Genomic DNA, 22,929 nt, shown 5'->3' with positions numbered 1-22,929 from the left:
CCACTTTCACCACTGTAACTCAACACAATACTGGGTGCCCTAACTAGGGCAATCAGACAAGAGAAAGATATAAAGGGCATCCAAATTGGAAAGCAAGAAGTCAATTTATCATTATTTGCAGATTATATGATCTTATATTTCAAAAAACCTAAAGACACCACCAAAAAAACAATGAAAACTGATAAGCCAATTTAGTAAAGTTGTAGGATATAAAATCAACATACAAACATCAGTAACATTTCTGTATGCCTACAGTGAACAATGTGAAAAATAAAAGTAATCCCATTTCCAATAGCCACAAATAAAATTAAATACTCAAGAATTAACTAAAAAAGTGAAAGATCTCTATAATGAAAATTATAAGACACTGATGAAGGAAATTGAAGAGGACAGAAAAATATGGAAAGATATTCCATATTCATGGATTGGAAGAATCAATATTGTTAAAATGTTCATACTGCCCAGAGCAATCTACAGATTCAATGCAATCTCCATCAAAATACTAATGACATTCTTCACAGAAATAGAAAAAAATAAAGCTATCCCAAAATTTATTTGAAACCACAAAAGACCCAGAATAGCCACAGCTATCCTGAGCAAAAAGAACAAAACTGGAGGAATCACATTACCTAACTTCAAATCACAGATCAATAGCAACCAAAACAGCATGGTAGTGGCATAAAAACAGACACATAGGCCGGGCGCGGTGGCTGACGCCTGTAATCCCAGCACTTTGGGAGGCCAAGGCGGGCGGATCATGAGGTCAGGAGATAGAGACCATCTTGGCTAACACGGTGAAAAACGCTCTCTACTAAAAAAATAAAAAATAAAAAATTAGCCGGGCATGTTGGCGGGCGCCTGTAGTCCCAGCTACTGGGGAGGCTGAGGCAGAAGAATGGCATGAACCCGGGAGGCGGAGCTTGCAGTGAGCTGAGTTCGCGCCACTGCACTCCAGCCTGGGCGACAGAGCGAGACTCGTCTCAAAAACAAAACAAAACAAAACAAAAAACAAAAACAGACACATAGACCAGTGGAACAGAATAGAGAACCCAGAAAGAAATCCACACACCTTTAGTAAACTCATATTCAACAAAGATGTCAAGGACATACACCGAAGAAAAGACAATCTCTTCAATAATTGATGCTGGGAAAACTGGATATGCATATGCAAAAGAATGAAACTAGGCCCCTATCTCTTGATATATACAAAAATCAAATCGAAGTGGATTAAAGACTTACATCTAAGACTTCAAACTATAAAACTACTACAAGAAACATTGGGGAAACTCTCCAGGACATTGGTCTGGGCAAAAATTGTTTGGGTAATACCCCTCAAGCACAGGGAACAAAAGCAAAAATGGGTAAATGGGATCATATCAAGTTAAAAAGGTTCTGCACAGCAAAGGAATCCATAAACAAAGTGAAGACACAACATAGAGAATGCAAGAAGATACTTGCAAACTACCCATCTGACAAAGGATTAATAACTAGAAAATATAAGGAGCTTAAACAACTCTGTAGGAAAAAATCTAATTATCCGATCAAAAAATGGGCAAAAGATTCGAATAGACATTTCTCAAAAAAAGACATACGAATGGAAAACAGTCATATGAAAAGGTGCTCAACATCATGGATCATCAGAGAAATGCAAATCAAAACTACAATGACATCATCTCACCCCAGTTAAAATGGCTTATGTCCAAAAAACAGTCAGTAACAAATGCTGGCAAGGATGTGGAGGAAAGGAAGTCCTTGTACATTATTGGTGGGATTGTAAATTCATACAACCACTAAGGAGAACAGTTTGGGGTTCTCAGAAAACTAAAAATTAAGCTACTATATGATCCAGCAATCCCACTGCTACGTATATACCCAAAAGAAAGAAATCAGTATACCGAAGAGATATTCCCACTCCCATGTTTGTTGCATCACTTTTCACAATAGCCAAGATTTGGAAGCAAGCCAAGTATCCATCAACACATGAATGCATAAAGAAAATGTGGTACTTTTACACAATGGAGTGCTATTCAGCCATAAAAATAATGAGATCCTGTCATCCGCAACAACTTGGATAGAACTGGAGATCATTATGTTAAGTGAAATAAGCCAAGCATATTAAAACAAACATTGCATGTTCTCACTTATTTGCAGGATCTAAAAATCAAACCAATTGAATTCATAACCGTAGAGAGTAGAGGATCTCTACCAGAGTCTGGGAAGTGTAGTGGGGTAGGGTGATAGGGGTGAGGTGAGGATGTTTAACGAGTACAAAAAATATAGTTAGAAAGAATGAATGAGACCTAATATTTAATAGCACAAAGGGAAGATTATAGTCAATAATAATTTAATTGTACTTCTTAAAATTACTAGAAGTGTATAATTGGATTGCTTGTAATACAAATGGTAAATGCTTGAGTAGATAGATACCCCTTCTCCATCTGATCATTATGCACTGCATGTCTGTATCAAGGCATCTCATGTACCCTGTAAACATATACTCCTACTATGTACCCACAAAAATTAAAAATAAAAATTTAATAAATAAGAAAAGCTGGATATCCATTCTCTAAGACTTCAGTGTTACAGAGGGAATTTTATATTTACATGCACAAGTGTATATGTTCCAGAATGTTCCGATTGGGCACGGTGGCTCATACCTGTAATCCCAGCACTTTGGGGAGCCAAGGTGGGTGGATCACCTGAGGCCAGGAGTTCAAGACCTGCCTGTACAACATGGTGAGACGCTATCTCTACTAAAAATGCAAAAATTAGCCAGGCACAGTGGTGTGTGCCTGTAGTCCCAGCTAGTTGGGAGGCTGAGGCATGAGAATCGCTTGAACCTGGGAGGCAGAAGTTGCCGTGAGCCGAGATCATGCCACTTCACTCCAGCCTGGGTGATAGAGTGAGACTCTATCTCATAAAAAAAAAAAAGAAAAAAAAAAGAATGTCCTTAATAACATTTCATAAGGTAAACCTGAAAATCCAGATATGTATTAATAGTAGAATGAATTAATTGTTATCTTTAAACAGTAGTATATAGCTTACAACTACATACAATGAACTAGATGAATATTATAAAGATTTTATTAACAAATGAAGCAAGGCATAAAAGAATACAAACAATGTAATTCCATTTAAATAAAGTTTGAAAACAGGCCTAACAAAATTACATTACTTAGGAGCTCACGTTTATAATAAAATCCTAGAAAATAGTTGTGAAAGTTGTGATATTAGTTGGCTCTAGCAGGGTTGTCAGAAGTTGTCATATACACCTATAGAGTTTTAGTAATGGTGAATGTATGTACCTGGGTTGTTACTTGTGCGTTCATTTTGTAATTTATTTATATTGAATATTGTACGTTTTATGTTTTTTGTACTCTTCAGTATGTGTCACATTTAATAATTTTGAAAAACAGAGAATGGTATGTAACTAACTAAAATATTGCTTTGAAAGGGAACAAAGATTGTGTTGAAACTGAGTGAGACATGGGGTCAAGAGATATTTCAAGAGTTTTGAGTCACATTTAGAAAGGCCCTCTCCTCTACAGGTTTATGACGAACACAACCTTGATTTCTTCAAATGCATTTTCATAGTTTTTCATTTTATATTTTATCAATTTGGGTGTGGTTCCTTTTTCTTATTTTAGTGTGTTGTGTGTGAGGTCTGGTTACAACTTGATCTTTTCCTATATGGTCATCCAGTAGTCCCAACCTACTAAGAAGTCTATCTTTATCCTGTATTATTCCTATAAAGTCTATTTTTTGGACTTTCTATTCTGTTGGTGATCTTTATACGCTAGAGTCATTACCATATTTTCTCTACTTCATTTTAGAAATTTCTTTACCTGCTTATTTTGTGCTGAATTCTTATACATTGTTTTGAAGCTATGCTTTTGATTTCAATTATTTTAGTAATTCCTTCTAAATTTTAACACATTATTCAGTATTTCTATGTTTTCTTAAGTATATTAGTCCATTTTCATACTGCTATGAAGAAATACTCAAGACTGGGTAATTTATAAAGGAAAAGAGATGTAATGGACTTGCAGTTTCACATGGGTGGGGAGGCCTCACAACCACAGCAGAAGGTGAAAGAGTAACAAAGGCACATCTTACATGGTGTCAGGCAAGAGAGCATGTGCAGGGGAATTGCCCTTTATGAAACCATCAGATCTCAGGCGACTTATTCACTATCATGAAAAAAGCACAGGAAAACCCACTCCCATGATTCGATTACATCCCACCTGGTCCCTCCCACAACACGTGGGCATTATGGGAGCTATAATTCAAGATGAGATTTGAGTGGACACAGCCAAACCGTATCACTAAGCAAGATAAGAAAGTACCACAAGATGGTTATTAATGTGGGGTCTAAATTCAAAAGGCCTTCTGTGGTACTGCCCTTAATTTATTTAATTTCAATGCTTTAACAATAACTTTAATAATGATAACACTAACATACATTGATAATATTGTTTAAAATAACAATTGCCATAAAACAATACTAAATGTTTATAAGGTTTTTATGAGCAACAGGTGAATTACTACAGTGACCATAATAAAGTGATACATAATAAATTCCAAATATCTCTTAGCTGGTATGAATAACTATTCATAGTATTAACTAATAAAGATTTTGTACTTGTTTCCTATTGCTGCTATAACAAATTATTACTAATTTTGTGGCTTAAAACAACAGAAGCTTATTATCTTACAGTTTTGGAAATCAGAAGTCTGTGAAGCTTAAATCAAGATGTTAACAAGGCTGCATTCCAAATGCAGGCTCTAGGAGAGAATCTATTGCTTTGCTTTTCACTACATTTAAAACTAAATCAGTTGATTTCACAACAGTAAGACAAAGAAAGTCAGAAAATATAAGCTACTTACTGGTAGTTTCAAGAAATCATCAATGTTTACCTTACAGTGCCTTTTCTTGTTCTTTTGCACCCAGTGACAGATCTCTAACCTATGAGATCAGAGTATTTGGGGATGAGTGGGATCCAGGGAAGCTGGTGGGGAAGAATATCTGTGGATCACTAATGAAAGCAGCATGCCTCTCTGGTTTTTGGTGGGGGAGATATAATAGAAAAAGTTAAATTAAATTAGACTAGAAATCAACTACTTTGTAACATGGTCTAGGTTAACAGTAACAAGGTGTGAAACCTTAAATGACTTAATTTTGCTGAGTCTCAGGATTTTAAAAAATTTCTTTAAGATGGGTAATAAAGATATCAATATTTAATTTGGAGATAGAGCTATTCTCTTTACTGATAACATTTCCTTGGATGATAAAATGTATTTTTTTCTTTATAAATTGCACAGCTTGAAAAGGTAATTATAGGGTATTGCTAGACAAATGCTCAGTTGAATATGCTGGTACCTTCTGAACCTCAGTTCAAATCTAGAAATACTGCTGAGTAGCACCACATCCTATCTGATATGAAAAATTCCTCATATTAAAGCTCTTCAAAGAACAGTAAAAAGAGCAGACACTAAAATTTTTCGGCTTTTTTCTGTATATAAGTAAGTCATATTTTGGGTGACTAAAAAAATTCAAGCTCCTATCATATTACCTAAGCGGAAAATTCCTTATATGAGTAAGTACTTATAAGGGAGAAAAACAGAGCTTTGTGTAATGTTTCTATAATTTAAACAAAAAAAAATTTTACTGGAGATATACAAAACAAAGTAACAAAAAGTACATAAAAAGATGTAATAAAGTGTGTTTTAATTCTAGTCTTAAAGCAATTCTTAATCTCCTTAGGGAAATTCAGTCTTTCTCTATAGACTTTTAACTTTGAGAAAAATACAAACAAAGGAACTGATTTATGGTTTTCCAAAAATGTTTTTATGGTTAAAATCTGTACAAACAGATATATTTATATAAGTTACATATTTTAAGAAAAATCAGTCATTTTTCATATATAATTGCAAAGAATTAAGATCATTTAACTTTAGCACTGTAAGTAAGCATTAAATTAAATGCACTCAGATTTTTGGCACATTATATGGCATTCCTTATACCACATATTTATAAGATCTAAAGGATTATAAACATATTACACATAATAATTAAGTCCAATATAAATTGTGTTCAGGTTATAAAATGCCCTATTTGAGTTGTGCTCTTGGTGAGGGTGAACAGAAAAGAAAAGGCTTCTTCTTTAGCCGTTAAGCCTATGACACAATTTCCATGCTGGTAATTCCTTTCATCTTCTGAAGAATCTCTATTTTATTATAACATTATTGGCTTCCAGCTTGGAATTTCTCTACACAGATTGTCTATTGACACTGCCAAGGAAACATCTCACTGTCCATAGAATAGCAGCCTCCACCCGGTTGAAAGCTGCACATTGTTTCCACTTTACCATTGGTACTTCCCTCTGATGGCATCCAGCACATGACCATTAGCCTGAGTGATGCCCAACTGAGCCCAGACTTTGGTCAAGTTCCTTCCGACTGAGCCCAGTTAGGGACACCCTGCCCCCAGAGGAGTATAACAAGCCCCCTCCCCTAGCTGCCCTGCAGCTTATTTTTCTTCAAAAGGTCGCCCCCACCCCAAGTTCCCAGAACTTAGGTGCCGCTATAACCACCCCTAAGCTAAACCACATCCTGGTACCGAGCCAGGCGGGGGCAAAAACTGACAAACTGCAGGATGTGGCCGTACTGGGAGGAAAAGTCTCCACAAATGACCTTGCCCCACCGACACCCTCGCACACACACACAAAACCCCTGCAGACCTACTTATACCCCTTAGCCTATAAGCCCGGTGGCTGCCTCCTCAGATTTCTGTGGAGCAGCCCGGCAGGTTAATAAATTTGCTTGCCAGACTTTGGGTCTTCTTGTCCTTTCTCTTGGCTAACCTTATAAGCCCATGTGCATAACTCCCTCTAGGTCAGCGGTCCCCCAACCTATTTGGCATCAGGGACCAGTTTCGTGGAAGGTAATTTTTCCACAGAGGGTTGGCGGGGGTTGGAGGTGGGATGGCATTATTGGTTTCTGGTTTATATTGTTCCACAAGGATCACACAACCTAGATCTTTTGCATGCACAGTTCACAATAGGGTTCCCACTCCTGTGAGAATCTAATGTCACTGCTGATCTGACAGGAGGTGGAGCTCTGGCTGTAATGCTCACTTACCTGCTGCTCACCTCCTGCTGTGTGGCCTGGTTCCTAAAAGGCCACAGACCAGAGCTAGTCTATGGCCTGAGGGATGGGAAGCCCTGCTCTAGGTAACATAATCCCCTTATGAGAAATTAGACAGATGGCATTGAGATGCAAGGGAAAGCATCTCCTGATGAAACCATCCCAATATCACGCACAAATGAAGGCAGTGATACAATGTCCCTTATACAATTTATAATCTTTTAGAGGAAGCAATAATCGTTTAAACTATTGGACTACTGGGATGTACATTTTACCAGATACCAGCATCATAATCTTATAACTCTATATGAAAGTTTGAAAAAATAATTATAAAGTTTATTTAAATGTTGATTGTCCCAAGGTCTACAGTTTCTTTTCTGTTGTGTCATCAGTGACAAAGAGTAAAAAAAGGAAACTCCCATATTTAGCACTTTAGAGTAAAACACATGGATCATCGTTATTAACAGTCCTCTGGGCGTGCTGGAGCTCATTGAGAAGGCTTCTGCTTTGAGCTTGGAATGTTGTGCTGAGCTGTGCAGCCTGTTCCCAAAGAGTGATAAATAGAAAGTAAGATCAAGCTTCTTACTGATTGCCTAAATCACTCACTTGTCCTTACTTCTTTTCATCTACAGTAGCAATAAACAGTTCCTGAATATCGCTCTTCCATTCACGTGCATCTAACCTATTTCTGTAATTATTCACCCTCCTTGTCTTTCTCTAGCTCCAGAAATGGTCATTTCTCATCCCTGGAATATTGGTGTCCCTAGGATTCCAAACCAAAGCTCCCTTCCCCCTTAAACCACACAATCTCCTTGGGCAATCTTAGTCACATCTTGACTTCAATTCTCATACACACACAGGAGACTGTCAGATATATTTCTAAGAGAAGAGGCTGATACAAAAACAGTGTATCTAAGTGACATCGGAATCAGGTGGGCTGTCCAATCTTTAGATAAGAGAATTTGTTCCAGGTCACCACAGAAGTAGGAGAAAAGAGTGAAGACATAAATAACCACATGCTGCTCATACTGCTCTTTAGGAAGGAGCTGCAATCAGAAATATTTTAGAGTAACTTCTGAAAAACTAGTACCTACAAACTGGCAAGCCAAGGGGAAGAATTAGGATGTCGTTTGTCTCATTAGGGTGCTGACATAGGAATTTTACACCAGGTCTGCAGAAGCAAAAACACTGCAGATTCCACTCATTTGGAAGGCAGTTTTGTTAATGTGCTAGGCTTGTGTGATATTTGCATTGATTATCTCTTTGAAACCCCACTTATCTGAAAAATGAGGACACAGTAGTTCTGCTTTACAGTGAATGGATTAGATGAGATAATGCATGTAAAGTGCTATGACAGTGACTGATAAATAATAACTACTGGAGAGTGCTTGGTAACTACTGACAGTGATTGGTAAATAAAACTAAAGGACCGGATGAAACAAACTGGCAAATTAAAGGCCTTCAGAACAGAGATGATCAAGGCAAGAACAGGGGCATAGACACAGTAACATGAAATCAGATTAACAAAGTATCTATGACCAAAGCAAAAGATCATCCAGGACAATTAACAAGTCAACAGGAAAGACCAGTTACGGCAGCCCAGAAATGCCTTGGTTTTTATTTAACAACATATAGTGCTTACTCTGTATCGAGCACCATTTAAACACAAATATTAACTCATTTAATTATCAAAATAACCCTATAACATAGATATCATCACTGTGTCCATTTTACACAAGAGGAAAATTAGGCACAGAGGTGATAGATAACTTGCCTAAACCATATACTTACTAAGAGGTGGAGCTTGGATTCATACCCAGGCTTTCTGGCTCCAGACTCCTTGCTGAGAGCCACAAGATCTTGCTGCCTCTCCCTCTTTGCCACTGCTACATACTCTCATCGTTACAGGCAGGGGAGAGATGAAACAATTGATGAATACCTGCATCTGTTGTTCCTGCATTTTCTGTTGCTCTGCCAGCCAATTTTGTTTGGCTATCTCCATTTGTCTCACTTGTTCCTGATGGAGTCTCTCCCTCTCCTGCATCATTTGCTCGTTCTGCCTTCGAATCGCCGCCAACCTTTGCGCTTCAGCCTTTGCAGCTTCTGCTTTCACTTGTGCCTCTGAGGAGAAAAAGATAAACTTCTCTAGGATTAATGTGCCTCTTCCTTCTGCCTCCCACTTTTGTTTGTGATTGTTCCAACTTCCTGGATAAAATTCCCAGGGGTTGTTTTTCCCTTCCAGGTAACCACAGTACAGGATCATGCCAGTCAGATATGCTTGAGGAGCTAAGAAGCATCTTCGCCATTCTTGCTCTAGTTTAACATCCCATGAGGGCCAGGCCAAATTTATTTAAAATTTATAGATTTTTTTCTATCTTGCATAATTTCCACTTTCTTCTCACCTTTCTTCTTTTTTTCCTCCTCTGTGAGAGCCTGGTCAGTCTGTAATATTGCATGACTCACAGACTCCTTGGACTTTAAATATTTCTGCAGAACTTCTTCAGCCTAGCAACCCGGAAAACATGCAGTTAGAAGCAGGAAATGGTGATTAGGAATGTTGTAAACATCTTTGTTTTGTTCCTTCCAGCAGCATCTATTCCTCATAGGAGAGGCTTGCCATAGGAGAGGCTCCATAGGAGAGGTGGAGCCTATACAGGCTTCCACCCTGCACTTGGTGGAACTGCCAATTGAGACTGGAGAGGCTTGTGGAACACCTGCTCCTGTCACAAGTTTGGCCATGACTCCATGGTCAGTCAGAGCATGCAAGTCCACTAGATGCAAAGGACTTGTTCACAGGGAGAAAAATACTGCAAAGAGTATGAAAATTGATGATGCTTTTGTGTTTGAATGACAGATATATGCTGGGGAAAAGATGCTCTCTTTCCCCTGAGACTGAGGGCAGTAAGGACTAGTTAAGCTTGGACCTGTTGGTGTCACCTTTATTGTCATGTGGGGTGAGCCTGCCTGGAAATGAAGCCAATAGTCAGGAAAATGAAACAGAAAAATGACAGAAAGGAGGAGGAAAAGGGATAATATTGTTTAAAATTCTGAATGCATCTATACTTGAAACTAAATTAAAATCTTTTGCTTTTAGTTTGTGTAAGCCAATGAATTACTGGTGTTTCTTAGGTTCGTTTCAAGTATTGGCATTCTGTCCAATGTAACCAAAAAGGCCTCTTTGTTGCAATGAATGTTGATGGTCACAAAGCAAGTCTGGTGATTATGGTGATGGTTCAATTTAACCCCACTGCTACCATTAGATATAAATTCTGTGCGAGGAACACCAACACCAGGCACATTGTTTTTCCATAAATGCTTATTCAAGAAAAGGATTACTACTAGACAGAGATGTAAACCTCATCTGTGTGCCTGTATACATGGCAATTTTCCTGTTCTCACTGGTTTTACAAAGAGGTCCCTCAGCAATTCTCCACAATAGGTAGAACTAGGGATACCTGTATTCCTTTCCGAGGCTCCTGATAGTACTTTGCCTTCAGTTCTTCTGTTTTCTGAATGAAGAGATTATGGCCTCCTGGCTTAGAATAAATTCCCTGCTTCACTGCTTCTTCTAGAGGACCAAAAATATCCTTAAGTAAAGCCGAGCAATGATCCGAGGATGCTTCTGAGTTCCGTTTACAAATGTCATTCTGTTTTGCATCTAGTAGAGTCTTCAAAGAGACAAAAACCCATGGAAAAGATGTTAGCAATACTTCAGTATTTCTGGAAATAATTCTGAAAAAGAATCTATTTTTTTTCTACAAACTTAGAGCAAGACACATATAAGCAAGACTATATCCTTCCCACCAAACCTGGAAAAATTCCAAGGATGATACTCTATAGAAAAATGACATTTACTTTTGGGTTTGAATCTCTTGTTATTTCTGCTATAGGTGTAATCTTCATGCCACAGACCTCTAGCTTCATGCTTTAATTTTAAATGCAGCCTACTAGTTTACAACATTCCTTCCAGTATTTCAGTGTTTTACTCGGGATTTCCAGTGATAAAGTTCGAAGCAGAATAGTTGGCTGGAATGATACCAACTTATTCTATTAATCCTGGATACATCATATTTTAGTGGATTAAACTGGTAATTCTATATGCTTGATTAATAAAAAAGAAAATTTAATACTTTGCAAATGCAATTGGCCAAAGACAAAATTAATTAAAATTCAGTTCATGGGTATAACATGGTAAATGTATGCATATGGGAAAACTTCAGAATCTACAAGGTCCAGAGTAATTACATGTTTGCTCATTTGTTTTCAGAATAAAAGTGGTATCATGGCTATATATTATTATTTTCCAATCTAGTATTTTTTTTCTTAGCTAAGTCCTATTTTATCATTCAAAGCAATACTTTGTCTTCTTGACCTTAATCCCCATGAACTAGAAACAAAAATATCACCTCCAATTCTTTCTGGAAACTTTGGTCTACATCCTTGAAAGAGTTTTTCATGAAGACTTCAATGGCCTCCCTCTCACTGGCCCTATGCAGGTCCAGCAGCTCCTGGAGGGTTTCCATGGGCAGCTGCACTTTCTGGCCCATTTGCTGGTCATAGTGGGCAATGGCCTTTTGCACTGCAGCTGAGTTCTCTCTCTGAGCCAAGGCCAGGACTGCATTCTCTATGCAAGGCAGATCCCCACTGCTGATGGCATTGACATAGGTCAGCACCAGGTTCTTTAGACCTTCATGGAAGAAAGAAACGTTTATATTATTTGCAAAGGAAGAACACATGATCGATATAGTAATTTCTGAGAATGTACATTTAATAGTTGCATTGCCTGAAATTGTTTAGCATTATGGACAGTAGTCAAGTGGCCCAAATAAGTTTATTTGGGAAACTGTGCTAACAGGAAGCCAAGTTTTTCATTCTTTGGGAAAGGAAACTGTGTTCAAATAAGAAAATAGAGGAAATTTCAAGGTGTTTGTGATAGTCTACAGTTCATCCTTCTCTGATGGAGAAATGAGAAGATGATCATATAAAAGTCAAACATATTCATTTGACTACAATGCTATAGGCTTCTATCTCTTCAATCTTCCCTTTTTCCCTCAGCTTTCTGTTCTCTTCAGAATTCCTTTTTCTTTTTATTTATATATATATATTTATTATACTTTAAGTTCTAGGATACAGAATTCCTTTTACTATTTCACTTTAGTATAGTTAAGCTAGTATGAGAGCTACCCTCCTCTAAAAAAGTGCAAAGTTTGGGAGGCCGAGGCAGTCGGATCACGAGGTGAGGAGATCGAGACCATCTTGGCTAACACGGTGAAACCCCACCTCTACTAAAAATACAAAAAATTAGCCAGGTGTGGTGGCGGGTGCCTGTAGTCCCAGCTACTCAGGAGGCTGAGGCAGGAAAATGGTGAGAACCCAGGAGGCGGAGCTTGCAGTGAGCCAAGATCACGCCACTGCACTCCAGCCTGGGCAACAGAGGGAGACTCCACCTCAAAAAAAAAAAAAAAAAAAAAGTGCCAAGTAAGCAATTTAAAACAGGTTTCTCTTAATGTTTGTTTGAACTTTCCTGTTTTACGTCCTTGTCATTTGCACACTTTTGTTTCCAGTCAACTTCCTTCTATAATGTAGCAATTATTTACACAGAGTTCTTAAGAAAAAGTAGGCCCAAAAGTCTGCTTAGATTTCATTTAGGGTTTTAGACAATTTGGGCCTTTGTTTAAAGTTTGTTATCAACCAAGTTTCACTTATACAGGGAACATGTATGTCTTGTTCATCTTGTGCCTATCAAATACTGTGACACATAATAAAAATCCAATGTATTTGTTGAACAAATGCTGCCAGCCCATGTGGATTAATCCAGTTCAACAGATCTTTAATTTTATCTTATCTTCAGGTTTTGTTCCTATTTTATGTAACTTTAAAGGTATTACTACACATACTTAGTAATATGTGATACCCACTGAAACTTAATAAATATGATATATATGATTTTCACAGTAGCAATTGCCTATGCATTTGTCAACATTGACAATGCAAGGATAATCTTATAAAAAGTGTCCCTTATAGTTTACATTAAATTGAAGGAAAATCCTAAAAATAATACTCACGAGATCCATTGACCACGATGCCACCTGGAAGAGTCTTGGTCATAGAATGGCTAAAGATGTAGGAACAGAATTCTGTCACTTGTTGCACAAATTCAGGCTCTAGCTCATCATCAGGCAGTGTTTCAAGTTGTGCAAGCTTTTTTTGGTGAGCAGGTAAGTCAAAGATAAAGCATTTCTTTTTTGGAAAGAACTTCTGTATACACAGACGGGGCAAACTGAAATTTTGAACCCTTTGATCACTACCTGGAGAATAAAAAATGGGATTTATTTAGCATAGACTTTGCATTCATTTTCATTTATTTACCTCGAATAAATGTCCTTCCACCTGATGTCACTTAGATTAATATATCTTCATAAACCCTAAGTAAAAAGCAAAATGGTAACTAATCAGGGAAAGTAAAAAAGAAAATTTGTTCTAAGAACGAGGAAAAATGCAATTTAATATTGAATCTACTTGTTCATTATAAACAAAAATATTTATTATTTATTTTTTAGGAGAGCTGGGTGAATATATATAGAAAACCATAAATTTAACCACCTAAACTAAAGAGATAATTTCTTAGATTACTTTTTTAAAAATCTTTCTAAAACTGAAGTCCCTGTTACCTTGCTTTGGCTTTAGGGAATTCTCCAGGTATTCTTCTGGTGTGACAAGTTGCCCATCTATTTCCAGGCCTAAGCAGAAATCTCTCAGAGTCCACACTAAGTCTGGGAAGAAGCTCGCAGAGTCAGCAGGATCTTCAACCCTGTCAAGGTCGGATGAGTTTCTTGCCTTGAGCAGATCTGTCAGTTCTGTCACATTGCTGAGATGCAGTTAAAGAAAACTGGCAGAAATAGGACCGCATCTAAACCCCTACTTAATTCCATTTTCCCCCAAACCTTTATTTTCCCCTATGAGTCTTAACCAAATCATCATTTTATCAGTAAATATAAGGGCTCCTTTCTTTGTACTTTTAATGTTTATCACGTTTCCATTTTTGTGATTCACAAGGTCTCACAGACACGCAGCTGGTAAATAGACGAGTTCTGTCGGACTTTGGTGCCACCCTATACCACAAAAGGATACTGCAGTAGGTCGATAGCACCCTGATCAATTTTGTTCACAGTATTGTACACAAAGGTGCTGCTCAGTAAGAGTGCCAGTGCAAAGATCTGGATATCATTCTTGTTGTCAGCCTAGAAGTCAGACCAAATTTAAGTCATGTCTCATGGGATTCCCAGATGAGCAATATTTAAAAATAGGCTCTTGTCATAAATGTTTAACAAGACAAAAGAAAAAGATTGTTAGAAATATTAACTTTGAATAGTTCTCTTGTTAACACTGATAATTTTATACTTATCCATATCTTATTAACTCACCAGTCCCTCTACATATTTGCAAAACGGATAGTTAAAATTAGTGGGGTGATCAGAGTACTTAAAACCAACATTTTCCAGCACATAAAACAAAATTGGCCTATATACCCAGTACATATACCTATTTTATTGAATAACCAGTATCAATAATGCAGTTCACATTAATGATCTTATCGAATTCTAAAAAATAGTGCTGTGAGATGGGTTTATAGTTACTATCTCCATTTTGTAGGTAAGGAAACTGAGGCTCAAATTGTGGCTTGTCATCTTTAAGTCCTGGCAAATCAAAAACAAAGACAAAAAACACACACACAGAAAAAAAACAATGGAAGTTCAAGAGAAAGATCCAGTTGTGTGCTGGAGCCAACTCATACCAACTCATGACAGCAAATTGTGTGCATGTCTTCCCAAGTCTGAGTTTAGTGAATTAACTTTGTAGCTTGAAATCAATTATGATGGGAGTATTCAGAAAATATAGTCAAGTGCTACAAATCATGGTTGTTTTTGTTTTTGTTATTTTGTCCTTGATCTGGTTGTTAAGTACTTACCAGCATATAACTAGGAAAGGCCCATGTATCTACTGTTTTTAAGTAGTGAGTTGAATAAGAAAGACCAAAGAAAAAATAAAACATTTGGAGAGACTTACTTCTCTTATCAAAGTCAGAAAGCTACAAGTGCTAGAGCTCTGATTGGAACACAAGTTCATTTAAGAACAGAACCCACTATTAACTAGTATAATCTACAGGATCAGGCTTGTAACAGTGATTTCATATGCATCATGTTTATGCATTTGCGTTAATTGCCTAGCTCAACATCAACACTGCTCTTCTAATACTGATTCTGGCTTATAAATGTATTTTCTCACGTCAGGCTTCCAAACTCTGAATATTAAAAATACAAAGGAAAACAATGGGGGATATACATTGGTCAAGTGGAACTACAAATTTAGAAAAATAAACCCAAAATCTCCCTGTGAAAAGAGAGTTCAGAGATTAGGAGGTTAAAAAAAGGAATCCTTCCTTACCTTCTCTACATCTCCCAGGCCCTCGGTGTCAAGCAGAACTAATGTGTGATTTGGCCAGTTGGGATGGGGCACACACCATATCCAAATTCCCTTGGTGTGAGACTGCACCGTAGATGCAACAGAGAAGCCTGTCAGGGGGAGTGAGAGGTTGTAATAGAAGAGAAACTCTGGAAATTGGGGATTTGCTTGATCATTCAGCTAGAGTTTAAGGAAAGCAAGATGAGGAGACAGCAGAATGTACAACCAGTATTGATTTGAATGATGATGCAGAAATGGAAAAACAATATCAAATACCATAGGTTGGAACTTTGATATTAAAAAAAATTATGCTACTAAGATGTTGCTAGTTTATAATTATGTATACGGGAATTACTTCATTGATGTCTTACGCCTTACAAGGAGAATATATTATACATTTTACAAGAAGAAATCAAGGCAGAAAAAAAAAAGAGGTGATATGTCAGGAACAGAGAACTGGTCTTCATCTTCCAAAAGATAAAAAGACCAGCTGTAGCCTAAACATTGGCTTTTAATATTCATCCTCATGTCTTACTCTCTCCTTGCTTCCTCATACTGGATGGTGACTGTGTGAATGGACAGAAGGGTTTGGCAGAGCTTTGCTGGTACCACTCACCCTTGTTCTTCCCAGCCAGCTTGTTCATCAGGTAGGATTTGCCAGTGCGATAGAGGCCCACAATCGCTACCACAACTACAGGTTGCGTAATGGCAGACAGGATCTCCAAAGCTTCCTGATTAACCTTCAGCTGCTCATTAAAGTTCTCGATGAGGCACATGGGGTCTGACATGTGGATCTCTAAAGCCATGTCTAGGATGTTACTTTGCCTGCAAGGGAACAGATGGGATAGGCTGGAATTTCTAGTGTTTGTTTAATAAGCAAAGGAAGTCATTTTGCTTACTGAACCTGGGGACATACTACTCCCCAGCATTGCCTAAGTTTCTGGAAAAAAAATGTTTTAAAATAAAAAGAGTCCTATAAAATAGAGAGACTTTATTTTAAAATAAAAATAAGTCCTAGGCCCTTTATATGTCTACTATAGGCCATTCTACTGGTTCTTAAATATTTGATAGGCATACGAAAATCCATTTCCTGCGTCTAACCTACTAGTTTGAATCTAACTCTTATTCCATTGGTTTTTGGCTTAGTTATTTTTTTAGTTTTTACCTCCCTGGGTTCCTATATTAATTCTTTATGATGTTCTTTATTAATAGATTACACTGTTCCTTTTACTTTGTGTCAACTTCATTTTTTTCAGTTAGATCTATGTCCAGTCAAACTGCATTACATTAAATACTACCAAGTCATTATGCAGCATTATCTAACAAATCATAGTTGTTTGCTTCTTAGTGATATACTTGAAATTTTTTACATAGTTACTAATGTGCTTTATTAAACCAAAACTTCAAAGCATGATTATTTTATGATTGACTGAATGAGTAAAACAACTTCCTTTAATAATACTTAACCTATTTTTTTCTAACTTCTGAGCATCAATCCCTATAACCTAAAGAGTCTCTGGTTAAAAAAATTTTTTGAGCTATATGAGAAAAAGCAAATGCCATAAAAATATGCTTTCCTACTTTGCCTTATCATAAAGGATAGTTTTCTTCCATTTTAAAGGTGGTTATTTACTAAAGAAGCTAAAACTTCACTATCCGCTTGACGAGTTCTTTCACTAAAATCTTACAACGAAAAGGTTTGGATTCTCCATCTCTTTACTAGCAAATTTCAAAAACTGTCATTTTACAATTAGGAAGACCCATTCTCCCTGCTTCCTCATAGCTAATGCCCTGGAAATCATTATGTTGACATAAATTAAAACAGAAACTGCTTGGCAGCAGAAAATAGGATATCCATTTTCAAATGGTGTAGCACTAGGACATGGGAGTCAGGAAATGCCTAGTGCAAGCCTGACCCAGAAAGAGGCAATTCTGCAATAAATTTAGTGACTCAAATGGCAGATCTCTTCTCATTCTAATCTACTTTCAATGTAATATTAGTACCTTATATTTGTAGAATTCTGGTTGCCTGATTTGTATGCAGCGGAGGCCAGAATAATTTGTCCACTAGAAAGATATGGGCACCTTGAAGTGATGATCTACAACAATTAGCTAGAAAAACAAAAGATACATAAGCCAAATCTATAAGCAGATATTGAGAGCTTACAAGACCTTATGCTTTGGGATGATGTCACTAATGGGAGAGGGAATGAATGTGTCTTGAGTGTTCAGACTTTCTTATGAATGACAATAGCATTGTATAGCTATATTAATAATAGTATTTTACATGTTGTCCCCTAATGTCATCTGGATAGCATCTTTAATGCTTTTAGTAAAGCCAAATTTCTAAAACATTATTGCAGATTTAATGTGTTCAAGCCACAAACATAACTGTTGCTCTGTTATTCATAACTTAGTGTTCTGGGATGCATTCTCCCTAACTGCTTGAGCCCTATAACCTTTGCAAATAAAAACAATGCAAGAATGGTTCAAAATACACACACAAAATGCACATTTTTCCCTTGCCTTAAATTAGACTTGATTTCCAACCCCAGCCCTACAACTGGCTATCTGTATCTCTCTGGCATTTCACTGAATTCTTTCAGCTTGTTTTCTAAAAAAGTAAAAGTAAATAAACAACTATTTATTAACATCAGTATAACTGCTGGCTTATGAAAGAGAAAGAGCGAGCTGCAGGAGATTTTAAAACGTTCAAGGAAGGAAAATGCCCAAAAAAAATACTAAGAGAAAATGCTCAGAAGTGGTAGTGGAAGGATTTCTGAAAGAAAACATCTGTTTTCAGCCATATGATTCTAGTTTGGGTTTTGCGCCTGCATTTGTATATGTAGTTGTTATTGTTTGCTTTTGCTTATTTTGCATAGTTTCTGGTTTGAATTTCAAGGAAAAGGAAAAGGCTCTTATTAAGGATATAAATGGAAATCAAACTAGTACAAAATGCTTGAAGTATGTGTCATGGTAAGAAATTCAAAGGAGAGAATTTCAACGAGTGAACAGTTGCCAGACAGTATTGAGGGGTCCAGTTGGGCAACTGTTAAATTAGGTGATTCATAATAGTAAAGGCAATAGAGTAGTAGAAGCAGAACCCAACACAAAAGGGGTTAGTTAAGTGAGTAGATGCCAAGAAACCAACATGAATTAAGTCAGGGCTATTGCTAAAGGAAGAAATCTACTTTCAAACAAAGTACAAGACTATGACTAAAAATACATTACTGTTTTCATGAAACTTCTGGGTTTCAACATTTTTTTCTTGTCCTTAATGTTTGCAAGCTACCCACATTGCATCATATTCATTGTTCTTTCTCATGAAAATAATAACTATCATAGTTCTTGAAACTTTCATGCTGAAGTTCGAGTCAGTTTAATCAGATTTTATGAAGGACGAAGGTAACTTAAGTGGAAATTATGAACCTGAATAAGTCATAAAATTGCAAAGGACGAAAAATAATTTGAAGGCATTTCAAACTTAGTTTAGTCACCACACACATTGATGTCTAATTCAGCAGGAGGCAGACACAGCTGGTACTTAATGAATTCTGCTGCCTGTCTAATAAGAATACAATTTATTCTTTACTGAGGTCTGATATACCATATCAGGATAAGCTGCATCCTATCCTTTGTAGAATGTTTCTAAAACCAACTGAATCTTGCAAATCTCTTCCACCTCTTGCCCCAGTCTTACCGTGTCCGGAATTGGTGGGTTCTTGGTCTCACTGACTTCAAGAATAAAGCCGCGGATCCTAGCGGTGAGTGTCACGGTTTTTAAAGGTGGCGTGTCAGGAGTTTGCTCCTTCTGATGTTCGGATGTGTTTGGAGTTTCTTCCTTCTGGTGGGTTCGTGGTCTGGCTGGCTCAGGAGTGAAGCTGCAGACCTTCGCGGTGAGTGTTACAGCTCATAAAGGCAGTGTGGACCCAAAGAGTGAGCAGCAGCAAGATTTATTGCAAAGAGTGAAAGAGCAAACGTTCCACAGCCTGGAGGGTGACCCCAGTGAGTTGTCACTGCTGGCTACTTCTCTTATCTGGCCCCACCCACATCCTGCTGATTGGTGCATTTTACAGAGAGCTGATTGGTCTGTTTTGACAGGGTGCTGATTGGTGCGTTTACAATCCCTGAGCTGGACGCAAAAGTTCTTCACGTCCCCACTAGATTAGCTAGATACAGAGTGTGGATTGGCCTATTTACAAACCTTGAGCTAGATACAGAGTGCTGATTGGTGCATTTACAAACCTTAAGGTAGATACAGAGTGCTGATTGGTGCATTTACAATCCCTTAGCTAGACATAAAGATTCTCCAAGTCCCCACCAGATTAAATAGATACAGAGTGCTGATTGGTGTATTTACAATCCCTTAGCTAGACATAAAGATTCTCCAAGTTCCCACTAGACTCAGGAGCCCAGCTGGCCTCACCCAGTGGATCTTGCACCGGGTGGCAGGTGGAGTTGCCTGCCAGTCCTGCTCCATGCACTGGCACTCCTCAGTCCTTGGGCCATGGATGGGACAGGGTGCTGTGGAGCAGCGGTCGGCACTCCTCGGGGAGGCTCAGGCAGTGCAGAAGCCCATGGCGGGGTGAGGTGGGGAGGGGGAGAGGGGAGGAGGCTCAGGCATGGCAGGCTGCAGGTCCCCAGCCCTGCCCCACCTGGAGGCAGCTAAGGCCCTGCAAGAAGTGGAGCACAGCAGCTGCTGGCCCAGGTGCTAAGCCCCTCACTGCCTGGGGCTGCTCCAAGTGCAGGTCCTGCAGAGCCCAAGCCCACCCAGAACTCGCGCTGGCCCTCAAGCACCGGGCGCAGCCCCAGTTCCCACCCCTGCCTCTCCCTCCACACCTCCCGGCAAGCTGAGGGAGCCAGCTCCGGCCTCGGCCAGCCCAGGAAGCAGCTCCCACAGTGCAGCGGAGGGCTGAAGGGCTCCTCAAGTGCCGCCAGAGTGGGTGCCCAGGCAGAGGAGGCACCGAGAGCGAGGGAGGGCTGCAAGGGCTGCCAGCACGCCGTCACCTCTCATTACCTTGATTATAAAATCGGGAGAAGAGGTATTTTAGAGCTAGTAAGAAAACTGCTTCCATGAGGGACTGGGCACAGTGGCTCACGCCTGTAATCCCAGCATGTTGGGAGGCCGAGGAGGGTGGATGACGAGGTCAGGAGATCTAGACCATCCTGGCTAACACGATGAAACCCCGTCTCTACTAAAAATATACAAAAAATTACCTGGGCATGGTGGCGGGCGCCTGTGGTCCCAGCTACTCTGGAGGCTGAGGCAGGAGAATGGCTTGAACCTGGGAGGCAGAGCTTGCAGTGAGCCGAGACTGCGCCACTGCACTTCAGCCTGGGCGACAGAGCAAGACTCTGTCTCAAAAAAAAAAAAAGAAAGAAAAAAAAGAAAAAAGAAAGCTGCTTCGATGAGAACTTGCTGAGTTTGAACTCTCGTCTTTTACTTTCACTGTGGTGATTTCTCATTTACTTTTTCTTCACTCAGTCCTGGGGGTTTTGTTCTTCCCACCCCGTTTTCCCTGCTCAAAAAAGGAGACAATTTGAATACAAAATATGGAATAACAGAAAGGGGGATTTTTGAAAGTTCTCTATAGGAAATAGAAACCAAAAAGGAAATTCAGTGACTAAGCCAGATGACAAAGGGAATTGCCCAACTGTTGCCTAGTGTAGATAGGCTGGATGTATTTGACCTGACTTCTTGGAAACTGCATGTTTCCTAGAAACTGCAGAGAATCCTTTGAGTGCCAGCCATACTCCTCCCTGCTTCCGTTGTTGTTACTAGAAGAGAAATTTGAGATCTTTCACAGTTGTTCAAAGTATGTGGTATTTCAAACCTAGCTTGAAATATGTTGACATTCATCTCCAGTTTGGGAGTAGGCCAGGGGAAGAGCTCATATGATTTTTGAGGTCTATTGTTGTGAAATGTTAGAGCTGCTCACACAGGACTAAGTTTATTACTTTCGCAGTAGGTTCAGTAGCTGAGACCTTTAACTCACAGGCAAGGACAAAGTTTTTGGCACTTAGTACATGATGAATGATAACAAGGATATTATTTATTAGACATTTGTAATGCCCTGGACAGGTTTCACTACTTTGTGTGGATTATTCTATTTTAATTCTCCCAACAAATGCTTTCTTCCAATTTTACAAAAGCTAGGACACAGGGAGATTTAGTAACTTGCCCAAAATCACAGAGCTACTAATAAATGGATCTTAAGACTGAAACCCAAGCACTTTATTGTAGTCCTTTTGTGTTTGCTGAGTGAATCATCATAATCATCATCATTATTACTGTCCCTTTTTAATAAATGGATTCTAAGATCTGGACACTAAATATCTCATCCTGATTTCAATCCTACAAGACAATTTTTTTTCTATCTTTATTTTACAATGAACAGAGTGGCTGTTAGGCTGTATTTTTGGAGCTTTAGTTCCTAGACAAGGATTTGTGAGCAAGGGATATTTATTTGGAAGGTGCTCATAAGAAACGGGGTAGAACAGTGGGAAAGTGAAAACTGGAACGGAATGAAGCCAGTGACTGGGAACGTATCTAGCAGGTTTTGTTGTGGGAACCAGGAGTTAGATCTCCTCAGGTAACTCTAGGAAACAATGTAAAATCTGCCTCCAATTTCCCTCTTGGGTGGGTTAGAAACCTGGGGTACTTTTCTTCCAACTTCCTTTCATTTCTGGATAAAGACTGGTCCTGAAAGCATAACCCCCTTGCACTCCTGACCTGGCCCACGTGTGGGCTGAGAAAAAAATCCTTAGATGAAGGATCTCTGATGTTTGCAGTGAGATGCCATTGGAATGTGCAAGGGTGAGTGATAAAGGGAGATGGCCTTCACAGATGTTGTGGGTATCCCATCCATATTGCCCCTATCTTATGCAAAGATCAACCTTTCCTTAATGGCTTCTTCAATTTTGTGGCTGGTCGTTAGTTTAAATATATATATATACACACACACACACAATAGGAAAGTCTAAGCTATAGTCCTCTTTGCTGCAACTGATTTTGTGATCATAACTGATATTCAAGATCTTCTCCTCTATTACCCATTATAGGTTTTGCTCATACTTGATCAGGAGTTCTCCTTGTCTAGGTTGCCTTCTCAGTGGAGAGAAACATTTCTTCATTTCTGAGAAACCAGAAGACCTATTTCTGTGCTTTAATAAGGCTGTAGTTACTTCCAGTGCATCTTAACAGGCCATGCAAGCACCAAGAGTATCCCAGGGAATCCTGAGTGCCAGCTATACTCCTCCCTGCTTCCATTATGTACTATTTCCTCACAGAAACCATAATCATTTAAGCTTGCCAGTAGA

The 22,929-nt window shown here is 38.6% G+C and overlaps 1 protein-coding gene across 5 annotated transcripts in view; it reads right to left on the bottom strand.

Annotated features, from left to right (window-relative positions):
* Positions 1 to 21,198, bottom strand: part of GBP5 (guanylate binding protein 5) — a 75,431-nt gene extending 54,233 nt beyond the window's left edge. For 2 of the 5 annotated variants that reach the window (XM_063697182.1, XM_063697191.1), the window contains exons 1-12: positions 20,827 to 21,198; positions 19,310 to 19,598; positions 17,614 to 17,721; positions 16,226 to 16,434; positions 15,592 to 15,719; positions 14,278 to 14,387; positions 13,818 to 14,014; positions 13,212 to 13,454; positions 11,553 to 11,833; positions 10,602 to 10,814; positions 9,549 to 9,651; positions 9,086 to 9,267 (exon numbers count right to left, since the gene is read on the bottom strand). In XM_063697182.1, the coding sequence (XP_063553252.1) occupies positions 9,086 to 9,267; positions 9,549 to 9,651; positions 10,602 to 10,814; positions 11,553 to 11,833; positions 13,212 to 13,454; positions 13,818 to 14,014; positions 14,278 to 14,387; positions 15,592 to 15,719; positions 16,226 to 16,415 (1,647 nt within the window). In that variant the 5' untranslated portion in view covers positions 16,416 to 16,434; positions 17,614 to 17,721; positions 19,310 to 19,598; positions 20,827 to 21,198. Of the gene's footprint in view, positions 1 to 7,454; positions 7,687 to 9,085; positions 9,268 to 9,548; positions 9,652 to 10,601; positions 10,815 to 11,552; positions 11,834 to 13,211; positions 13,455 to 13,817; positions 14,015 to 14,277; positions 14,388 to 15,591; positions 15,720 to 16,225; positions 16,435 to 17,613; positions 17,722 to 19,309; positions 20,448 to 20,826 lie in introns of those variants that run through there. The other 3 variants (XM_063697188.1, XM_063697186.1, XM_055351818.2) reach the window with 3 other exon arrangements.
* Positions 21,199 to 22,929: the final 1,731 nt, after the last annotated feature.

The sequence above is a fragment of the Gorilla gorilla genome, chromosome 1 (genome assembly GCF_029281585.2).
Source record: "Gorilla gorilla gorilla isolate KB3781 chromosome 1, NHGRI_mGorGor1-v2.1_pri, whole genome shotgun sequence".
NCBI lineage: Eukaryota > Metazoa > Chordata > Mammalia > Primates > Hominidae > Gorilla > Gorilla gorilla.
This window is presented reverse-complemented; position numbering and strand designations above follow the sequence as displayed.